Source organism: Neomonachus schauinslandi, chromosome 5 (assembly GCF_002201575.2).
Source record: "Neomonachus schauinslandi chromosome 5, ASM220157v2, whole genome shotgun sequence".
Classification (NCBI taxonomy): domain Eukaryota; kingdom Metazoa; phylum Chordata; class Mammalia; order Carnivora; family Phocidae; genus Neomonachus; species Neomonachus schauinslandi.
This window is the reverse complement of record NC_058407.1, coordinates 77,873,955-77,897,866: the sequence shown is the minus strand read 5'-3', so window position 1 is coordinate 77,897,866 and position 23,912 is coordinate 77,873,955. Positions and strand designations below refer to the sequence as shown.

The 23,912-nt window shown below is 34.3% G+C and overlaps 1 protein-coding gene across 7 annotated transcripts in view; it reads left to right on the top strand.

The window, feature by feature from the left end:
* CCDC91 (coiled-coil domain containing 91) overlaps positions 1–23,912 on the top strand; it is a 284,867-nt gene that overhangs the window by 31,673 nt on the left and 229,282 nt on the right. For 5 of the 7 annotated variants that reach the window (XM_021690821.1, XM_044914906.1, XM_044914907.1 and 2 more), the window contains exons 3-5: positions 12,668–12,825; positions 13,768–13,971; positions 14,687–14,791. In XM_021690821.1, the coding sequence (XP_021546496.1) occupies positions 12,668–12,825; positions 13,768–13,971; positions 14,687–14,791 (467 nt within the window). Of the gene's footprint in view, positions 1–11,488; positions 11,572–12,667; positions 12,826–13,767; positions 13,972–14,686; positions 14,792–23,912 lie in introns of those variants that run through there. The other 2 variants (XM_044914905.1, XM_044914904.1) reach the window with 2 other exon arrangements.

The following is a 23,912-nucleotide window of genomic DNA, read 5'->3' as shown; positions in this document are numbered from 1 at the left end:
TTCAAGTCACCAGCTGCATTAGCCCCGCATAGGAGAGTCAGCCTGTCCTTTGAAGCTTTGAAGCCTGTTATGGACTTTTCTCTAGCTATGAAAGTCCCAGATGGCATCCTCTTTCAATAGAAGGCTGTTTCATCTACAATGAAAATCTGCTGTTTAGTGTAGCCACTTTCATTAATTATCTTACCAAGTCTTCTGGGTAACTTGCTTCAGCTTCTGCATCAACACTTGCAGCTTTACCTTGCACTTTTATGTTATGGAAATGGCTTCTTTCCTGAAGCTTCATGCACCAACCTCTGCTAGCTTCACACTTTTTTCTTCTGCAGCTTTTTCAATTCTCTCATCCTTCATAGAATTGAAGAGTTAGGGCCCTACTCTGGATTAGACTGGTTTAAGGGAATGTTGTGATTGTTTTGATCTTCTACCGAGACCACTAAAACTTTTCCCATTTCAGCAGTAAGGCTGTTTTGCTTTCAAAGCACTCATGTGTTCACTGCTGTAACACTTAATTTAAGAAAATTTTTCTTTGCGTTTACAACTTGGTTAATTATTTGGTGCAAGATGCCTCGCTTTCAGACTACCTCAGCTTTTGACATGCCTTCCTGACTAAGCTTAATTACTTCTAGCTTTCTATTTAAGGTGAGAGATGTGCAACTGTTCCTTTCACTTGAACACCTAGGGGCCATTGTAGGGTTATTAACTGGACTGATTTCAGTATTGTTGTGTCTTAGGGAAGAGGGAGGCCTGAGTAGAGGGAAAGATGGGGGAATGGCCGGTTGGTGAAGCAGTCAGAACATAGAACATTTATCGGTTAAATTTGCTATGTCATATGGGCGTGATTTGTGGTGCCCCAAAACAATTACAGTGGGAACACTGCAGATCACTGACCACAGATGACCATAACACATATAATAATGAAAAAGTTTAAACATTGTGAGAATTACTAAAATGTATCACAGAGACATGAAATAAATGAGCAAATGCTGTTGGAAAGCTGCATCCATAGACTTGCTTGATTCAGTGATGCCATGGACCTTTAATTTGTACAAAATGCAGTATCAGCAAAGTGAAATAAAGCAAAGCTCAATAAAAAGAGGTATACCTGAATACTGAATATTGCAAAATGATCACCACAGTTCATTTAGTTAACATTCATATATGATTACTTATTTATTTATTTTTTTTACTTATGGTGAATGTTTTTTTTTTTTTAAAGATTTTATTTATTTATTTGACAGAGAGAGACACAGCAAGAGAGGGAACATAAGCAGGGAGAGTGGGAGAGGGAGAAGCAGGCTTCCTGCCGAGCAGAGAGCCCGATGCGGGGCTCGATCCCAGGACCCTGGGATCATGACCTGAGCTGAAGGCAGACGCTTAACGACTGAGCCACCCAGGCACCCCTATGGTGAATGTTTTTTAAGACCTATTAGCAACTTGCAAATGTGCAGTTTGGTTTTATTAGTCACTGTGTTGTACATGGCATCCCTATGACTTACTTTTTAGAACTAGAAATTTGTACATTTTCACCTTACCCCCCACCCCTGGCAGCCACCATTTGTTCTCTGTATCTATTAACTTCTTTCTTTTCCTTTTCACATACATGTGAAATCATACGGTGTTGTCTGTCTCTGTCTAATTTATTTTACTTAGCATAATGTCCTCAAGATTCACCCATGTTGTCACAAAAGGCAAGATTTCCTTCACTTTTATGGGTGGATAATATTCTCTTATATGTGTACACACACACACACACACACACATATCACATTTTCTTTATCCATTCATCCTTTCATCTATTGACAGACACTTAGATTGTTTCCATGTCCTGGCTGTTGTGAATAATGTTGCAGTGAACATGGGGGTGCATATATCTTTTCAGGTTAGTATTTTGTGTTCTTTGGATAAATACCCAGAAGTGGATTTGCTGGATCATGTGGTAGTTCTGTTTTTAATTTTTTTGGGAACCTCCCTACTGTTTTCTATAGTAGGTGTATCAATTTACATTCCTGCTAGCAGTGCCAAGGGTTCCCTTCTGTTCATTCTTGCCAACACTTGTTATTTCTTATCTTTTTGGTAATAGCCATTCTAATATTACTGCTTATTCAAGTTATGAAGTGATATATCACTGTGGTTTTCATTTGTATTTCCCATATGATTAGTAATGTTGAGTACCTTTCATCTGTCTGTTGGGCGGCTGTATATTTCCTTGGGTAAAGGTATATTCAGATTCTCTGTCCCTTTTAAAACGGGTTGTTTGGTTTTTCCCTGTTCAGTTATATGAGTTCTTTATATTTTTTGGATATTACCCCTTATCACATACATGATTTGCAAATATTTTCTCCCATTTGGTAGGTTGTCTTGTGATTTTGTTGATGGTTTTCTTTGCTGTACAGAAGCTTTATAGTTTAGTCTCACTTGTTTATTTTTGCTTTTGTTGCCTTTGCTTTTGGTTTCTAAAAGAAACTCTTAAGGACCCAGCTTCCATAGACTGGGGAGCCAAAAACTTCCTCAGCATATCAGTTTAACATATTGCTTTAACTTAAGTCGTGATTTTTTTTTTTCTTCCTCTTTGGAAATTGTTTAGAATTTGCTTATGTTTGGTCACTTTGTGTGAGCCCGAGTTGAAAGAAAAAAAAAATCTCAGATAGTAACTTGGCTTAAAGATATATTTATGGTTCTGAGATATTTCTTCCATATTTTTCAGTTATTAGAGTCATTAGATAATTGTTTGCATTTTATTAGTGTGTTTCTGTTTTTATTTTTATTTATTTCTTGGATGCTGTGGGATTTTCTTCTTGCAATGATAATGAAGAAGTAGTGGGGATCTAAATAGATTATTTTTTAATATCCCTGTTCAAAAAATTTTATTTATATGGTATGAATTTGTGTTGACCATTCTAGTGATGGATTATGAGGATTCTATCTCTGTATATAAAGATTCTATCTCTGTCTCTTTTATAAATTAAAACATAGTTTTTTTAGTCATCTGCATAATTCTAAAAATTGCTCATTACAATTTGTGGTATATGGTGTTGCCAAAATAGCTCTTAGGAACACACCACTATTCCTCAAAGAGGCAAGGAGAGGTGGAGCCTGTATTTATAGGATACTGTGGAGACTAATTAAAAATAACTAAAGTGGTAGAAATGTAATCAATTTTGTAATCTCTCTTTTATTAAGGAAACAACCCTTCCTATTCCTTTTGTTCCTGTATCTTAGCCTTTTTATTTATTTATTTTTTATTTTTTTAAAGATTTTATTTATTTATTTGACAGAGAGGCAGCGAGAGAGGGAACACAAGCAGGGGGAGTGGGAGAGGGAGAAGCAGGCTTCCCGCTGAGCAGGGAGCCTGATGTGGGACTCGATCCCAGGACTCTGGGGTCATGGCCTGAGCCAAAGGCAGACGCTTAATGTCTGAGCCACCCAGGTGCCCCATATCTTAGCCTTTTTAAAGCTATTATATTTTTCTCCTTAAGTCTCTAACCTAGGTACCCTTGGTAATATCTTGCAATCCATTAAATAATAAATCAAGGGGCATTTCTTGGAGAGAACCTTCTTGGATAGAGGTAATACTTTTTTAAACACTGATTTTAATCCTGTTTTCTGCCTCTTAAAAAAAACCCCAACCTATCCACTTATTTTGTATTTGCTAACAAACCTTCATATTTAGATGTACCATTTAGATCTTCCTTAATTTTTGCATAATTTTTGTTTTCCATAACTGAGTGATTCGTTTACATGAGTGAGGTTGAGTCTCAGCAATGAGCCCTGAACCAGAAGCAGTGGGTTCATACATAGACCTGAAAATAAATTAGGGTATCAGAGGATTTCAGTGAGATGACAATTTGTAAAAGGTAATCACCAGCCTCTGCGAGATGAAAAGATGGTGTAAAGGAGGGGCCTGGGTTGGATAAAAGAATGTCTGAATGAAAATTAAAGTCCAAAAATATTTTTTAAGTTAAAAGTTGTAAAAACGTTTATCATTTTATTGGTGTTTTCCTTTTGAATTATTAAGCATTGGCGGAGATTAACAGGTTTCTTTGGGTGTAGTTAAAAGTGCATGAGTATTTACACCTGTTTCTTGTTTAGACTTTACAAGAGTTATTATGCTTATGTAAACAAAACAGAGTTGACCACAGGCAAAATTACTGGAAAAAAATTACATACTATTTGGAAACTTGGTTCTTCTTTGCTTATGCAGTGTTCTGACATAGTGGGCTTTTTTGTGTTTTAGATGAGGTCTGTCAATGAAAAATGAATGCCCAGTGACTTTGCTGATTACCATTACAAAGTGAAAGATGAAGAACTGCCATTCATTGCACTTTTGATTAGCTTTATACCTATAAAAGAGTGTATGCTGACCTTGTATTCTGTGTTTTAGAAAATCAAGGATTTCACATTTGAAATGAAGCAAACTGTGTCTGTACTCTTGCTTAAGCTTTAAAAGCAAGCAAACGAAATACCCAAAGAAACAAAATTTTGTAGATTTCTACTTTAAAAAATTTGGCTGTTGGGTGCACTCGATCTTATAAAGATTTTCGACATGAAGCCTGATACCAGTCAACTTTTTTTTTTTTTTTAAGATTTTATTTATTCATTTGAGAGAGCGAGATAGAGAGCACACAAGCTGGGGGAGAGGCAGAGGGAGAAGCAGGCTCCCTGCCGAGCCAGCCAGGAGCCCAATATGGGGCTTTATCCCAGGACCCAGAGATCATGACTTGAGCTGAAGGCAGATGCCCAACCATCTGAGCCACCCAGGCACCCCCCCCCCCAGTCAGCTTTTAATAGACCAAAGAATACTGTAGCAGTTTGAAACTTTACGAGTTATATTTTCTTGTCTAGGTGAGAAGATAATTATATTTTACACATTGGAATTTGTAATTTTCTACTATTAAGCTTAAAAATTCCCATTTGTTAAACAGGCATATATAAAACGCGTACCATCATTATTGTTGAATAATAATTTTGGTCTGCATATGTGGATAGTATTTACCAATGTGGCTTTTTTTGAGGGTAAATTATTGTTATTGGATAGTCACCTAAAATGTAGGGAAGATGTGTGAATTCTAGCATAGTGAAAAACTTAGAGGCTTAACTGAAAATATCTAGTTTCCACTTAGAGAGTAATACATTTATATGTTCTTTTTTTTTTGCACAGCACAACTCATTTGTTTTCTCATTTTATTTTTTAAATAGGACATGGATTATGATATATTCAGTAAACTTTTATATTATCTAGTTAAACAAATTCCTGAAAATCCCACAAATGCCTCATAGTTGAAAGCACATGTAAATTCTAGGCATTTTAGGTTCAGCTTTCCTTGTTTCTGGAATAAGTATTGAGATTAGCAGGATGCCGGAGAAGCTCATGCCTTCAAATCTTGTGTTTATTGGTGGTTGCTGATTCTTGACATCTTTTCATAAAAGCATAATTTGTTTTAGTAAACTAGTTTGTCCCTCTTTATCTTTAGTTTGAATTAGAGTTTTTTCCTATCTTACTTACCTAGAGCAAGTTTTGATCAGTAGGTTAATATAGCTCATGAGGGTTGAGAAATACAACCAGGAAGGGCATTGAAACAAGAAGGCTTCAGAATTAAATTTTTAGGCATATGTTAATTATTTTTGTTATGTTTGAAAATTACACTCATGAATCTGCCATTTAATTTAAGAACTAGAACATTACCAATTCTAGTACTCTTCTTCTGTCCTATTCATATGCTTTCTTCTAAAGGGAACCACCGTCTTAAATTTTGAGTTATGTTTTCCTCGCTTTTGTGAGATACAGTTTTATTGTATATGTGTATATATCTCTAAAGAGTTTTGTTTATGTGCCTTATAAAAATGGGGTAATACTGTGTGAACTCCCTACGATTTACTTTTTTTTGCCCAAATTTACATTTCTACGAGTCCTCCATTTTGTTGCATGTACCTGTAGTTTCTCTATGTTCACTGATGTAAAATATTCCAGTGTATGATTATGCTACAGCTCATTTAGCTATTCAACTGTCAGTGGGTATTTAGGCTGTTGTCACTTATTTGCCATCATGAACAGTATTGCTAGGAGTATTCCCATACATGTTTTTAGTGATACCGAGTCTTTATTTAGCAACTTTGCATAGACAAGACTTTTGTTTAGACTAGGTATTTTTTTCGCTTAAGAGCAATACTTCGGATCTCTTGTGTATTTTCTATTATATAATTTCTCTTTTCCCCCCCTTTTTGCTCTTTCATCCTTTTTATTTTGACTTACAGAAAAGCTGTAAGAAATGGACAAATGATTCCCATATATCCTTCATCGATTTTCTTTAGATGTTACATGTTACCATATTTGCTTTATATTTATTCTTTTTTTCCTTCCTCCTCATTCTCTTATTTTTTTCTTCCTCTTCCTCTTCTCAGTATTTATTTAGCATTCTTTTTGTTCCTTACACTGAGGACATATAGTCAAAATACTGTGTCCCAAACTAACTTGGGTTAATTCTTTTCCCCACCTATCCCTCCCACATTTTATGGTGTGATAAGATTATTCATTTGAAATATGGTTTAGTTCATTTATTACCCTTTATATATTATTTTAGGATTCAATCCCCTTATTCCCCTGCTTGTTGATTTTATTTTTATTTTATTGAGGATGTGAAACATTAACATGGTTCCAGAAATCAGAACCATATTAAAAAACTACACTCATAGAAAAGATATTTCCACCATTTCTCTCTTCTCTCTTTCCACTTCATGCCACCTGTCTTTCACCCAGTCTCACTGGTTTTGGTTTTCTTCTCCCTGTGTTTATGACAAATGAGCAGGTGCATATGTCTGCGTCTCTTCATATATTTAAGGACTGTTTGTATATTTTCTTTTTGGTGAATTGTCTGTTTACATTTTTGCCCATTATTCTATAGGCTGTTTTTTTCCTAATTTTTTCCTTTTAAGTTTTAAGCATTTTTTATATATTAGAAATATTAACCCTTACCTGTGTTACATATTCTACATATTTTTTGGTTTATCAGCTTTTTAAAATTTTATTGAAGATAATTCTGATACCCAAAAAGTTTGTATATACTCTATAGTCAAATTTGTTAATTTTTTTTTATTGTGTCTGGAATCAAGTTATGGTTAAAAAGCCCTTTCTTACACCCAGGGTAAAGAGGAACTCACTCATAGTTTCTTTTAATACTGATATGGTCTAATTTTTTAAGTATTTGAATCTCTGATCAATTTAGAGTTTATTTTTTTGTCTATAATGTGAAGTATGAGTCTAATTTCATCTTTTCCCAAATGGCTATCAGTTGTCCTCACACTGTTTATTAATAAGCCCATCTTTGCCTTAGTGATTTAAAATGCCACTTTTATCATATATCTAAGCTTCATACATACATGGGTCTATTCTGGACTTTCTGGTATATTCTTCTGGTCCGTTTATTGCTGCACCAAATAAATACACTGTTTTATTTATAAAGGGTTTATCATATGTGCTAATATAATTTAAAATACAGTATGTCTTAATAAGGTCAGTAGTATGTTTGAATATAGTTTAATTTAGTATATTATAATGAGGGGGGTAGTATTCTACTTATACTTTTTCATTTTTAGTATTTTCCTGCCCATATTTGCATTTTTGCTTTTCCATGTGATGTTTAGTGTCCATTTGTCTAGTTTGTTTATAAAAAAGCTTATCGATACTTTTATTGGAATTATATTAGGACTAATAAATTAACTAAGGGAGGGTTGACATCTTTATGATGTTTAGTTTCCCTATCCAGCTTCAAGAGATCTTTTCCTTTGTCAGGTCTATCCTTGAGTCTTTTAGAAGTGTTTTAAATGTTTTTGTCATATTTCCTCTTAAATTTGTAACTATTTTATCATTGTTGCTATGGAAAATAGTATTCTTCTGTACCATTATATACTCTAAATGGTTAATGCTTTTACAAGTAAATGCTATTTTCTGTATGCTGTGTTTAAGTTCATATCCTGCTACTTTACTGAATGTATGTATTATTTTAGTTAGTAGGGACATGAAATAGTTTTCCTCCTTTTCCTATTTTTATGCTTCTATTTAATTTCTCTTGTCTAACACCTTGGCTCATGCCTTTAGTGGAATGTTCAGTGGCATGGAGATAGTAGTCATCCTTGTTTTGCTCCTATTCATATAGGAAACAACTTTAGTTGTTTAGCTGACTTTAGGACTAAGGCCTATATCATGTTAAGAAAGTGTCCATCAATTCCTGTTTAAAGTGTTTTTTACAGATATGGGTATTCAGTTTTTGTCAGAAGCATTTTCAGAGTCTTGGAAATAATCATATAATTTTTCTCTTCCAATATATTAATATGGAAATTTTTGTTAAAGAATTCCTTTATAGTGAACCAGCCTTGCATTACTAGAACAAATCTGACTTGTTCATTGCATGTCATTCTCTCAATATGGTAGTGGATTTTTTTTACTAATATTTTATTTACAACTTTGTCATTATTTATAAGTGATACTCTAAAATCTCTAATGATTCTTTTTGTACTGTCTTTATCAAGCTTAGCTATCAGTGTTGTGTTAATGTTATGTAATGCTAATGACATTTTGACATTTTCCTTTACTTTCAGTGTTCAGCAACAATTTTAGAGCATTGGATTATCCATTCTTTGAGTTTTTGGTGGAAATTTTCTTGAGTGCTTTACCTGTGGGGTAGGTGCCTAACTTTTTTCCCAAAGGCAGTTGTTCTATTTTTGAGTGTTTTTGTTTTGTTTTGTTTTGTTCTTAGCTCTAATCAGAACAACTTATATAAGCTGTATTTCTGTGGAAAATTGCTTATTTTATCTAGATTTTTCAAATTTACTTAGAAGTCTACAAAGGAGTTTTATTACTAAAAAATTGTTTTGTTTTATTTTCCCCTGGTCATTTAATTTGTGTATTTGTACTTCTCCTTTTTTATTTTTAATTAATTAAGTACTATTTTTATTCTTTTTAGAAATTCAGGATTTTTTTTTTAGAAATTAGATTAATTAGATTTACTTTTCTTCTTAATCTACTTCTGTCTGCATTATCTTTGTTTTCTTTATTGTGCTTTTTAAATTTTCTTTACTGTTTCTTTTTAGTTTATGACCTGGGAATTTAATTCACTGATTTTTAAAAAATGGATTGAAGTGTTCAAGACTATAGATTTTTTCCTAGTCATTGCTTTATTTGTATCCCATTATTATATATAATGTTTTAATTATAGTTATTTCTTAGAAATTCTGTCATATGTTGATATTGGGACATTTAAATTATATTATGGTTGGGTGGTAATGGAGCAGGTGAAAAGATTCCTGGATAAGCTTGTTTTGAATGTTGACAAATGATAATTTCAGTGGCAACTTCCATTTACTGAATATTTACCATGTACCTGTCTGGTACAATGAAGTGATTATATACATCATCTGAGCTAAGCTGTATAGCTTTGTTCTGAGCTACACATTATTTCCCCATTTTCAGAAGAAGAAACAATGGCTTAGAGGGGTTTATGTAATTTGCCCAAGTCTGCATGACGAGTAAATTGTTATTGTTTAAATTTGAATCCATTTTTGACTCCACACCTATGACTTTTACTTAGGCAGTATATTGTGAGGTCATAGAGGTATTGAACTGTATGGCATAATTAGAACTGTTAGTAGCACAGTGTGACTGGAGTGAGGTTGGCACTTAATTTCTGGCTTGGCAAATAGTTCTTTGGGGTACTATTAACTAAGATGGAAAACATGAAGCAAAGCAGCTTTATGTAAGATAATGGGTAAGTTTAACATACCTGCTAGACAGCTTAAATGGAACTGTCTGGTAGTTAAAGTTGAGTGTATGGATCTGGAGGTCTGCACGTGGTTGGTGCTTAGAGATGTGAATTTAGGTGTCATTAGCTTACAGGTCATAATCTAAATAATGGATTTTCAAAGTGGTAATAATGTGGATATTGGGAAGTGGACATTGGGAACAATGAAACTTAAGATTGAGTGGAGAAAGAATCTGAAAAGAAAACAAGGACAAAATAGTCAAACTGTTAGGAGGAAATCTAGGAGATAATGGTATTGCAAGTGCCAAAGGAGGAGATTCAGGAACAAGGAGGGGCACTAGTAGCAAGTGCTCCTGAGAACTAAAGAAAGAATGATCAAGTAAGACATGTTCATTTGATTAATAGTAACTGAAAGGAAAATTAATATCTTAAATGATGGGTCCACTGGAGTGATGAGGGGTAGGAGAGAAAGAAAAAAAATGGAAACAAATCATTTGGAGACAAGAAATTTGGTTATAAAGGGAAAGTGTGGTAGGGTGGCAGTAGCTGGTGGAAATACGAGGTTGCGGTCACAAGTGTGAGGTCCCCCTTTTCCTCCTTTCCTCCCTCAACCTCTCCCTTCCTCTTTCCTTATGTATCGCTTTCCTTTCTTTCCTCCTACATCCCCTCCCTTCCATTATTCTACCTACTTTTCCTTCTGATGTACTTGACCATTTAATGTTATAGGATGAGAATTTAACTTGGGACAATATGATGTCTTAGATTATAGCTATAAATATGAGTGACATATAAAGAGATTTAAAAATGTTCAGTTATTAGATCGGAATGATATTTTTAAAAAGATTTTTATTTATTTATTAGAGAGAGAGAGAGAGAGCATACAAGCAAGGAGAGGGGCAGAGGGAAAGGGAGAAGCATCCCCGCTGAGCAGGGAGCCTGCCGTGGGGCTGGATCCCAGCACGCTGTGGGACCATGACCCGAGCCAAAGGCAGATGCTCAACTGACTGAGCCACCCAGGCACCCCAGATCAGAATGGTATTTTTAAGAGTTTCTTGAACCCAGGATCATAGTCACACATACGTTTTATGCCCAGAAATAAACATAATTGTCCAACAAATTTTAATGATCTTTGAAGTAATAATGAAAATGATGTCAGCACAGTGCTAAACATTTTACATATTTTAGTCAATTTAAGTCTCATCAGCAACTCTATGCCAATTTTACAGGCAAGGAAACTAAGGGAAGTTAAACTTGCCGATCGTTTTACACCTGGTATGACACTATGGGTCTAGAGTCTATGCTGTTAATTACAAGCCTTATTCCCTCTTACTGTATAATGGTACTTATTTTCATGCCTTTAAAAGTTCATTAGGAATATTTTTATTATAAATTATAAATCAGAATTAGAAGTAGACTATTTTGACATTTTAAAGAAATATGTTAGCATACAGAATAGTGAAGATTAGAAAAAAAATTATTTCTGGGAAAGATATATCAAGTACAAACATGAATTGAAATTCCAGTTTTCTTTATTTTAGTTAAAATAGTGACATGCCTGTGGAACAAGGTAGAATACCTTATCCAGTATGGCACATAGTATCTTAAAAACTCGGTATTGCAACATAATAATAGTGTATGTGAGATAATTCAATGATCCCATAGGGTGCCAATCAGAAATTGATATATTCCTTAGTTTTTAAATACCTAATGACCTTATAAATGTCGTTCTTTAGGGAAAAATGCAATTTCCATTGTGAGCTGCCTTCCAGAATTTATGGTAGAACTTCGCTGACGTTGCTACTGATGCCAATGTGGAATAAAGGTCTTTATAATTTAGAAAGCCAAAACATAGAAATAGATTACTGCTAAAAATGATTTACTCTTCTTAAACTTTAAAACACATAATTCAAATATATTTGAATTTTTAGAAAGAAATTTGAGAATATAGTAATAATACGTATAATCTTTTTATTTTGCCCTTATCGGTATTTTTGTCTTATTTCATCTTAGCAGTCAGCTTTCTTTTCATGACCTTTGTATTTGAACCTAATCACAATCTAATAATAATTTGTTGTCAAACTAATTATAGGATTCTATTTCAACATTACTTTCTTGTAGAAACAATTCAGCAAACTAAAATTGATCTTAACATGAAAATTCTTTTGCTTGTTACAAAAGAAGAAGTTAACACAGAGGCAGTTGGATTAGCTATTTTATTTTTTTAAAGATTTTATTTATTTGAGAGAGAGAGCATGTGTGGTGGGGGCATAGGGGCAGAGGGAGAGGGAAAGAGAGACTCTCAAGCAGACTTCCTGTGGATCATTGAACTGGATGTGGGGCTTGATCTCATGACCCTGAGATCATGATCTTAGCTGAAATCAAGAGTCAGACGCTTAACTGACTGAGCCACCCAGGCGCCGTGGATTAGCTATTTTAAAGTAGTTATTCTTCCTCTTAACTCAGTGTATTGTAATACATATTTCATTGAGTTGACTTGCCTCTGGGTCATAAGGTACATCTGTCTTGTTCACTGTCTCTTCTCCATGCTTAGTGCCTGTGGCGGGCATTGGTAGGCATGCTAGTGCTTTTTCTTAACTGAATAAATGGATGATATATTTGAATGCTTTCTCTCAGTTGGAAATGCACTACTTATGGTAATGTGTTATTATGTAAACACTATGACATTAGTAAACTGTTTTGTTTTCTGGGTCTCGTGGAAATGTCATGATAAATTTAGAAATACTAGTTTTAGATTTTAGATAATGGTCCCCGAGGAATAGTCATAGAATCTTCATTTTGTTTCATTGCTTTTACTTCCCTTACCCTTTTCTCTTCCCTTTCCTCTACTCTCTTTCTTCCTTTCAACCTATTCTTGACTTTCTCTTGGATAATCCTTCATTTATTTATTTTTTCTTTAGTATCTGGAGTCCATCTTTCTCCAGCTTCTCCTGAGATTGTACTGGACCATGACCATGCCACTTCAGTTGGCTGCCTCTCTTCTGAGCCCATCATTTCATCACCAGAAAATACACACACAGACAGCAGCATTGTCAGTCAAACTGTTCCTAAAGCACAGGTAAAGACAAGTGTATTTTTATAAGAAGTTTACAGACTTAAAAAATTAGAGGTTTAAATAAAGCTTTTCGGATTGATTTTTTTTTTTTTTTACTTATTTTTATGAAAGAAGTATTTTTGTAGATATTTTAACTTTGAGGCTAATATCTGGAATTCAAAAAACTGAATAATATGTTTGTTTTGTGGCATAATTGCAAAGTTTTTAAGTAGCCGTAGTTACCAAAATACAGTTTAAGTGTATCATTTATTAAAATTGTCTTAGCTTTGCGTTTCAAATCTTCAAAACTTCAAAAGAAAAAATAATTACAAAAAAATAATTATTTCTCTTTTCAGGGAAGCTTAACCTGTTTTTTTAGGTATTAGAGTGTTCATTTTAATTTTAGAGTAAAAACCAAAAAGATAGCAGTCATTGGGTTTATTCATTCAAATATTTATTAATCCAGGCATTGGGCTAGATGCTGCAATTAGTCCAGATTTCCAAAGTACAGTACACAATCTTGAGTCACCTGTTATCTTTACTAGAGAGTGATTGATGATCAATTAGTGGTTATTAATAAATTTCAAATTCTGATTTATAATTTAAAAACACAAATTCTGGATGTTTGTATAAGTTTAAGAACTGGTGAGTATCAGATGTGTCTATACTTAATTATATGCTTTCAAGCATAAGAAAATGTTTTAAGTTTTTTAGTGCTTTGCTTGCAATATAATAAATGCTTTAGACTCTAAAGTTTAGAGGGAATTTTGTTTCTTAGCTGCAAAAATCAGGTTGTTGTAACAGTTTGAGGTCTTCTGTTGATTTACTTAAAGGGTGAAATAATTTCAGAACCTTTGCTACAACTTAATTTCCAAATGTGGTTTCTGGTGCCCTTTGGATGTTTTCATTATTGGTACAGTGTAAACTTTCCCCTCTTGTGTATTTTTTTTTTTTAATGTGGTTTAGATTCAGCAATCAACACACACTCATCTGGATATCTCACTTTTTCCATTGGGTTTAAATGATGAGAAAAGTAATGGAACAATTGCTCTTGTGGATGATTCTGAGGATCCTGGAGCCAATGTATCAAACATACAGCTTCAGCAGAAAATTTCAAGTCTGGAGATTAAGCTCAAAGTTTCTGAAGAAGAAAAACAGAGAATTAAAAAGGTATATTTACATTTGCCTAAAAAAATAAATGTTTGAGTTGCATAGACTCGAAATTTGATATAATCCTAATCTGATTAAAAACTCATGAGTGGAAGAAGATGCTGTCTTCCCTTGGCTATAGATTTAAATTAGTTTTGTGAATTTATCATTTAGAAAAGTCTTTGATAAGCAATGGCTAGTCTTAGATACTTACTTTTAAAGATGAACATCTCCTACCAAATTTTTTCCTCTAATGCTTTTCTTCTGATTTATTTTTATTTACTTTGAAAACAGGTAGTGTTGTATTTCTTATACTGTAACATTGACTTGTCCCTATGGGAAGTTAGGCAGCATGGGATATTTGACAAGAGTACTTAGATATATACCTGTTTTGGTAAATTATTTATTTATGTTCTCATTTCTCTTTCCTATAAATATATCTATAATTTGCAAATTTATAGAAAGTATATGTAGATATGTAGAGATAGTTTGTGCTGATTACAGTTAGTTTAGATGCTATTCATTTATTAGTGTGAATAATTTTAGTGTTATATCAATGTTAATATAGGTCTGGAAATGAGAGTGGGCCATACAATCTGTAATAGTGTTGAGCTTTAAACCATACTTCCTGTAAGTGCTTTCCTTACCAAATATTTTCTGGTATGTTCATTGAAAAAACTGAATATATTTTATGCCATCAAATATTATAAAATTTATGCTTGGATTTTTCTTTTAGGATGTGGAATCATTGATGGAAAAGCATAGTGTCTTAGAAAAAGATTTCCTTAAAGAAAAAGAGCAAGAGGCCATTTCTTTTCAAGATAGATACAAAGAACTTCAGGTAAACCCTGTGAATTTAAAATTTAATATGCAGGCCTTTTGCAGAAGCATGTAATATAATTTCAAAAAAGTGTTTAATAAATACTCAGTGAAGGATCAGATGCTTGCTTCAATATGTAAAATATTGACCAACAATGGATGAAATTAATGATAAATGCCATTTTGAAAAGTATGTATTTGTGAGAAGCAATGAGGGTTAGTTGAGACTCAATTTGATGAAAGATATTGCTTCTGATGGATGAAACTTAGAAATCGATATTCTGATTTTTCTTACTGTGATTACATTTGAAGAGTTTGGAATCCTGTAACTTCCAAAGTGAGGTATTTAACCTTTTTCATAAATTGTAATCAATGTCTCCTCTTCTTCTCCCCAAATTTCCATAATAAACTTGTTTCTTCTGCAGTCTTTACCATCTCAATAAATGGCAGCTCTGTATTTCCAGTTGCTAAGGCTGATACCCACATTTACCCCATGTCTGTTCCTTTATCACAACTTGTTGGCTCTACCTTCAAAATGTCCAGGTTTTGATTGTCCTTAAGGTCCCTGCTACCCCCCTATACTAAGCCATCCTTATTTCTCCCTTGGAATACTAAAGGATCTTCTAACTAATCTTTTTGCTTCTGTCATTGCCCACTTACAGACCATTCTCCACATTGCAGCCACTGTAATCTAATACTTAATAAAGCTGATCGTGTCCTTTCTCTGCTCTGAAACCTTCATGGCTTCTCATCTCACCCCAATTAAAAGCCAAGTAAGTCCTTAAAGTGGTTTGCAAGGCACTGCATTCTCTTTTATCCCCTCTCCCCATCTTTTCCCTGACTCTCTCTCCTCAGTCATTGTGCCTTATCCCCATGTCTGGAACACTCTTCCCTCAGTTTTCTGCATGGTTTCCTTTTTTATATCATTCAGATCCCTGTGCAAATATCACCTTATCAGAGAAGACCTTTCCAGACAATGCTGACACCCCTGTCAACCTTCCCAAATTCTGTTTTGTTTTGTTTTTCTCCATAGCACTTTGTACATCTGACAAACTATATATTTACTTGTTTATTTGCCTAGACCGTTTTAATGGTCTCCTAAGTGGTCTTCTAGCCTCTACTCTTGTTCTTCTCCCTAATGAGTTTTTATTTCAGCAGGTAATGTTTTTAAAAATGTAAATCAAATCATTTCCCGACCTCAATTCTCAGTCTCCTTCCAATGTAAATCTTCTGGCTTCTCCAATTTTTCCAGCTATTTACTTACACCAAACTTCTTACTTAATAAGGTTCAGGTGAATGTGTGAGTCTGTGTTGGGGAGGGCATTTCTTGGCTGTCGGAGTGGTGAGTGGAGGGAAATATTTTGTGATTCATTCACAGTGTCTCTGACTGGAATGCTCTCCTATCTGCAAAGCTTTGTCAAAAAAAAAAGAAAAGAAAAAAGAGAAACTTGAAAATAAGGGAGAGGGTGAGCTGTGTTCTTTCAGTGTCTTATGGGGATATTGTTTAATAGACTTCGGATTATTTAGGAGAATGTACTTTATTTGACTTGCTGTTTACTATCGATTGTTAAGTCTCAGATATATTGACATTACATGTTAATTAATTTTTTCCCAGAAGAACGTTAAGTCATTTCTATTAGAAAAGATAACTTCAAAAATACTCTTTATTGACCTGTAGGACATTGGCCAGTTTTGTCTCCAACCTAGCACTCTTTCTTAGTCTAACACACCATTATTTAAATTTTATATATATATATATATATATAAAAGATATATACATATCTTCAAATGCTCTTTGAATCAGTCTTAACATTCATTTATTAATAAGTGAGTAGAATAAATCTTTGGCTTATGTTCAATTTATATTTACATGAGTCCCATTTTAACTTTTTGAATATTATACTCTTAATAACTCTCACTGAACCCTAGCTTCCTTCAAATACCTGCTCAAATGCTACCTTCTTGTGGATGCTTTCCTTGACCATGCAATAGAAAAGAAGACACTGTGTAAATGCTTAGCATTTCCTAGCTACCTTTCCTTGCTTTTTCCCTCCTCCTCATAGCATTTTTTTTCACCTGTTATTTTGTTTTAATTTGGTTATGTTTTGTTTTCTCCCACCAGAATGTAATTTTTTATGAAGTTAGGAACTTTCTTTCCTAGTGCCTAGAGTCGTATCTGGCATATAGTATGGGCCCACTTAATATTCTTGAATGAATGAATGAATTCACTAATACAATGCAGCCTGTTCCCCAAGGGCTAATTATGTTGTGTACAGCCACACTTACCAGCCCCATATTTGGAATTATAGTGTTTATTGGAAGATGCAGTACTGAATAATGAGAGTACTTTATGTATTTTTTTCTGCCTATAATGAGTGACTTATTCTGGGCCCTTTAGTGAGACATACACCTTTGCAAATTCAGTTTCAGTTTCTCAGTCTATTAATGAGAATAGTAACATACTTGAGATACCACCTAAGACCTCACATACACTTTGAGCTTTTCACAATAAAGACCAATATAAATCCCAAGTGACATTATCATGGTTGTTGTACTGCTTTTACTGTTAACAGTGATAATATAAGAGTAACAAATTGAGTCTTCAAAACTCATATTCAATTTAAAAAGACTTTTTATAGGAAGCAGTTCTTCCAAAGAAAACTTTTTTCAGATGATTTTACTTCCACACCAAGAAGGGTCTCTCTCCTTTTTATACCACGTGAATAAAAGGGTAAACTGACTTATGGAGTATCTTATCACCTTGGCCAGATAACTGATAGGAAAAAGTACTGGGAGGTCTCATAGCCAAACTGAACTAAAAGGCAAGCATGCTATTTAGCAAAGCTTTTTGTTGTTGTTGTTATAGTTCTGTAGGTATTTGTTCTGTACATTATTTCTGCAGTCTGTTTTCTTCCTGTTGTTCAGTTTGAATAATTTTTATTGTTCTATCTTGTAGTTTACCGATTCTGCTTTTGAGTCAGTTCTTCGCTATTAGTTTTGTATTTTTCAGTTTTAAAATTTCTATTTGGTTCTTTTTTTTTTCTTTAAGATTTTATTTATTTTTGCGAGAGAGAGAGAGGGAGAAAGAATGAGTAGGACCAGTGGGGAGGGACAGAGGGAGAAGCAGACTCCCCCTGAGCAGGGAGCCCGATGTGGGACTTGATCCCAGGACCCTGGGATCATGACCTGAGCTGAAGGTAGGCGCTTAACCAACTGAGCCACCCAGGCACCCTCTGTTTGGTTCTTTATATCTTCTGTATCTTTGCTGAAACTTTCTTTTTTCCCTCATGTTTCAATCATGTTCATAATTACTTATTTAAGCAATTTTATGATGGTTGCCTTAAAATCCTTGTCAAATAATCTTAACATTGGTGTCAGCTTATTGTTCTCTGTTCATGGTCTTTTCTTATTCAAGTTGAGGTTTTCCTGATTCTTGGTGTGATGAGTGGTTTTAATTATATCCTATGCATTTTGGGTATTTCATATGACTCCTTGGATCTTAATTAAATCTGGTATTTTAATGGGTCTCTTGACACTGCACAGTTAGGGGAAGGTAGATGCCACTTTGTCATTGTCAGGTGCAGGTTTCCTACTTAGCTACCTTTGACATTCTGTGTCAAAGGGTGCCTTTTAATCCTGGGAAAAAGTGGGATTTCAAGCCCCCCATCAGCCTTGGTTGATACCACCCTGCTTGGTAGGAGGAGTGTGGGGCGGGAAGCCTTGTTACCTCTTAAACGGTTATAAAAGTTCTGACTCCCCACTCAGCTTTTTCTGACACAGGAAAGGAGGGAGAGAGAGCCTCCTTATGTCTGGATGGGGATTCAAGTTCAAAAAATGCCTCCCAACTTGGTTTTCTCTGCTATCACCTAGAGGGCAGTGGGGGTGGGATGGGAAACCTCCCCACAGCTGGTCAAGGTGGAAGTCTGGGCTTAGCACTTTGGCCGTGGCTCACAGAGATGGTTGTGGGGTCATATTTTTTTTCCGTGGGTTCGGCTGTCATCAGGCCATTTATTACCTACAAGTTTTTTGTTCTGCTGAGTTGCCCCTACCATGGTCCTTTGGCTAGAGAGGAAGGGCTTTTCTTGGGGTTGTTGTTTGTGCCCACTGGTATTTCCTGGTTGCTGGCCATTTCATTACCCAGCTTGGGATGTATGAGGCTAAAAGAAAACTCACAGAACGGAATGATGTATCATTCTCTTTTGTCCCAGGTCTCTCCCTAGATCTCTCTTCTTGCCACCTTCTAGAAGCATCTTACATTTGTTTTAAATACAGTGTCTAGGTGTTTTAGCTGTACTTATTGAGAAAATAGGGAGATATGCATCTACTTCATCTTAGTCTATAAGTGCACTAGAAAGGAACATTCTAAATTTTAAATATTCTTTGTTGTAGCTACAGCAGGAAACTAACTTCAGTCTTAAAATACATTAACTTAAAGCAGATATTTTGAGTAAATTTTTTTAAGGAAATAGTTTACATAATCAGTTTTTGGAGTCCTTGTAAATAGAGAAAGGGCAAGTAAAAATATGGATAACTCAAACTGGGAAATAACTCATAAGTCTCTATTTTTGCTTTATACTTACCAAGTTCGTGCATGTATAGGTGTATGTGTTAGACTTTCTGGAAATGTATTTTCGATAAAAATATTTAAATTATATTGTACAGACCAGATTCATTAAGAATTTAGAAAATCTTGGGCTTCACTATTTGACCTCCTTTTCTTGTAATCCACTTCTTTCTGGGGATATAGCCTTTTTTTCAAACTGATACAAAGCTAGTTCAATCTGATAATTTTTTAGGAATAAGAGATGTTATTTTTTTTTTAAAGATTTTATTTATTTATTCATCAGAGAGAGAGAGTGCGAGGCAGGGGGAGCTGCAGGCAGAGGGAGAAGCGGGCTCCCTGCTGAGCAAGGAGCCCAATGCAGGACTCAATGCCAGGACCCTGGGATCATGACCTGAGCTGAAAGCAGACGCTTAACTGACTGAGCCACCCAGGCGTCCCAGGAATAAGAGATGTTATTAAATTTGTGTCAAAAGAGGCTACTGTATGCTAAATATATATATAGGATGAAATATTAGCAAAAGTGAGTTTTTAAGTAGTGGATACTTATTAAATTTCTTCCTTGAATTTATGGCTTGCCAGTCGTTCTTCAGATATCTGAAAGTCAATGTATTTTCTGAAGAGTATGGCAATCCATATATTTTCTATATTAAAACATATAACGTACAGATCTTCTAAATATTTGTGGAGCTTAATGAAATAGAAAAAGTTTTCTGTTATTTATGATGACAGGGATAATATATCGGTGCCTATCTCTCTGTGGTATCTTAAGTAAAAAAAACATTCAGGAATACAAAGAGATAGTATTGACAAGACTAGATTAAATTAGCTGAGAAAACTTTCTCTTAAAAAATGTTAGTATGCTTATGTGTTTATAAGAATAATATGTTTATTGTGAAAAATATGGACAATTTGGAAAAATAAAAATAAAACAAAATTCATACCTATTCATCCCCATAAACAATCCAGGTGTTTTCGTGGAATCTCAAAGTAGAGAGCTTAATTTTTCAGTTTTGCAAATAAATCTACTTCTACTTAGACCATTGTTTGGTGTGCCTTTGTTAAGGTTTTAGTCTAATCAGAGAAAGAGTAATTAATAAATGTAAGGTTTGTAAAACCTTAAATAAGCTCTCTTTTTTTAAAAAAAAAAAAAAAACAATAATAACTATTGCAGAGAACTCAAACAGTGTTGTTTTATGTGGTATGGTCTAATTGCCAGGATAGGTGGAGGGGTGTGAATGTGCCTGTAAGAGAAGGAAATAAGGAACACTGTGAACTCTGCAGTACAATGGGGGTGTACACTACCTCTCCTTTCCTGTTCTGTCCAGGGTGTGTAGCCCAACGAGAGGAAGAAAAGTGAGTCATGCTGCATTTGTCAGAGGTAGCTATTTAAAGGACTTCTCATGAAACTTGGAGAACTCATCTTAGTACACCTTGGATTCCAATTTCTTTTGTGTTTTTTTTCTGACTCCCATAGCAAATTGGTCTGCATGTGTGACGAGCACTGAAGAAACTTGGCAGCTTATCAGGTCTCACCTGATAATAATAATGCTACCACATTTAAAAAATTGAATTAACAGATGCAACTGGTTATTAAATTATCATCTCTGATAGTTGTCAGAATTGGTAGCTATGACTAGCTTTGGGAATTTTCTGTATAAACTTTTTATAGACTGGGCCTGTTCTTCCAAATGCCATTTCCTATTGAAATGCGTCCTGGTTATAGTATGTTGATTTTTCTGTTTGAGAATTAATTAAAACAAAACAAAAACAGTTAAGTGAAAATACAGCATTTCATTTAATAGTGTTTAAATTGATCTCATAAATGGATTTATACTGCTTCAGGTTACTACCTATATTCTGTTGCTGATTTCACAGGTTATATTAATTAAATATGAATAGATAGCATTCTTTTTTCTTTTTAAAGAATTTATTTATTTAGAGAAAGAGAGAGAATGCGAGGTGGGGGGGGTGGAGGGGCAGATGCAGAGGGAGAATCTTAAGCAGACTGCGCACTGAGCGTGGAGCCCTACCTGGGGCTCAGTCTCACAACCCCAAGATCATGACCTGACCCGAAACCCAAGAGTTGGATGCTCAACTGACTGAGCTACCCAGGTGCCCCGAATAGATATTATTCTCAGTGTTTTTGTTTACTTTTTCAAAGTGAATACTAGTCAGGTGTTGGACACTTGGGCCCTTAGCCAGAGGCTATTATGATTATTGTGCTTTATGGCACTTGGCTGAGGGTGGATTTGAGCAGTGGCTTGATACTTCTGAGCATTTAGCCTGATGACCCAGTATGTGAGGAATTAACTAGTTCTGCATAGGTAACCCAAAATGTAGTTGCAGTCCCACCAAGTAGTAGAGTGTGCTAAAGGAAATACAGATTAAGCATATCTTGAAGACATCCTGTTCACTCACCTGTCTTTAAGAATGATTAACAGCATTATGAAGAGGAGGAAAAAAATGAAAGGAAAATAAAAATTTTATGTTCTGTTTGGTCTCATAAGCCTTTCATTTAACACTGTATATTTTAGATTAGGTAAGATACTGGGAAATGAATAAATTTCAGTTATTAGAAAACCTACCCTCTTTATAACCCCTGTAACGGGAGAGTCATTATGACAGATGCATCTAAAAATTTTCTTTCTTATTCCAAAATAAATTGAATTGTCAAATCCATTGTAAATTTGGAAGACCTTTTTGTCAAACTGTATTAGAACAATAAGCATTGAAGCAAAAGGTTTATGTATTTTTTTAAAAAGTTTATTCAAGACAAACTGGAAGAATTATATATAAAAATAAGCAACATTTTAAGGGTATTTTAATTAATATGTCAGTTATACATTTCTTAAAAAATAAGACTTTTAGGTCAAAGTAATACATTTAAAATATTGGTTTATGTAGTAGTTTTCACTAATTTCTTCATTTTTTTCTCTTTTACTTCACTGATTTGACTGCCTTTAGATTTTAAAGCAGTAGTCCTTAATTATGGCTCACATTAGAATCTCTAGGAAAGGCTTTAAAAAATGCTCAAGTCCTATCCCACACCGGTTAAATAATGTGTTCAAGTGGTTCAAACATCAAAAGTACATATAGTAAAAAACATACATACAGTGAAAAGCCCACTCCTCATCCTATGCACAATCCACCTAGTTCCTGGTCCTCTCAACAGGTAACCACTGTTGGTTTATTTTTATCCTCCCAGAGTCTTTTATGGTGAATACAAAAGGGATGGATAGATGAATGAATGAATGAATGAATAAATGAATGAATGAATGAATGAATGAGCAAATCCTCCATCCCCTTTTTATTACAGATGGTAGTATACTAAGTACACTTTAGTTAATTATTTTTACAAATTTCCCCCTCCCCCACCTTATTTAAGAGTATTTCTTGGAGGCGCTTTCATAGTGGCTCAGTAAGAGATTTCTTACTCAGTTTTCTTTTTATGGGTATCTGAATGTATTATTCCATTTTTTTTCTATTATGAAGTATTGCTGTCAAAGACTTAATTTCAATCTAATTTTTCTGTTAATTATTAACTTTCTTTTTAGACAAATTTCTCATTTGTTGTTCTTTAAAGTCAAATAATTTTATTGGAAAATGTCCTGGTATTGGTCAGTCTGGGTTGATTTCTCTAGATTCACAGTGTGTCCCTTTAATATATATAGATTCAATTCCTTTTTTAGAATTTCAAGGAGTTTTTCTTAAATTATAAATTTAATTCTTGTTTTATTTCCTATTTTTTCTCCCTTCTGGTGACTCGTGTGTGTTGAATCCTTTTCATTGCTTCATTTCTTTCTGTTCTAAAGCATGTTTCCCCTTTTATTTTATTTCTCTTAAGGTATTTTCAGTTTAGCTTATTTGATCTTGTGTTCTTTTTAGTTTAGTGATCATTTCTGAAATGATTCATTCTGTCATAATTCTTTTCTGAAATTTCTCCTATCATTTGAGTCTTTCTGTAAAATGATTTATGTTGCTCCTTGGTTTATCACTTTCATAATATCTTTTAGTTTGCTTTGAAATATAAGTGTAGAGTTTTAAATTTCTTTTTTAATAGACATTTTTGCTGGGCTTTTATTTTCTGTAGGGCTGTGGTTCTATTCCTTCTTTTACATATATAATATTCTATGGGATTTGGCTTTAGTACTCTTCTGATATTTGTTTTTCTATGGCATTAGTTTCCTTGACCTTTTAAAAGAGAGGAGTGATTGAAGATAGTTTTATCCCCTCATGATTCTGTAGTGCTCTAATGTTTTTGTCAGATTAAAAAATTATTGCCACATTTACAGATTTTTCTGACTTTCTTCCCATCTTCCACTTCTGTCTCGAAACCCTCTTTTACTTCTCTCTTTAGTCTCTGGCTTGGTCTGTTTGGATTCTCTTCCCAGCTATTTCTCCTCAGTCTAGAGCTTTCTCCTGAAAGTAGATAGAGTTTATCAGACCCAGCTTATCCTGGGCCATTGATACCTTACTGAGGACCACTTGTACTTACTCCCTGTTGGAATGTATGGGCCCTTCAGTTTCAGCTGCTGTCCTCATGTTGGCCTGCTGACCTCTCTGGTTACTGTCTGCTAGC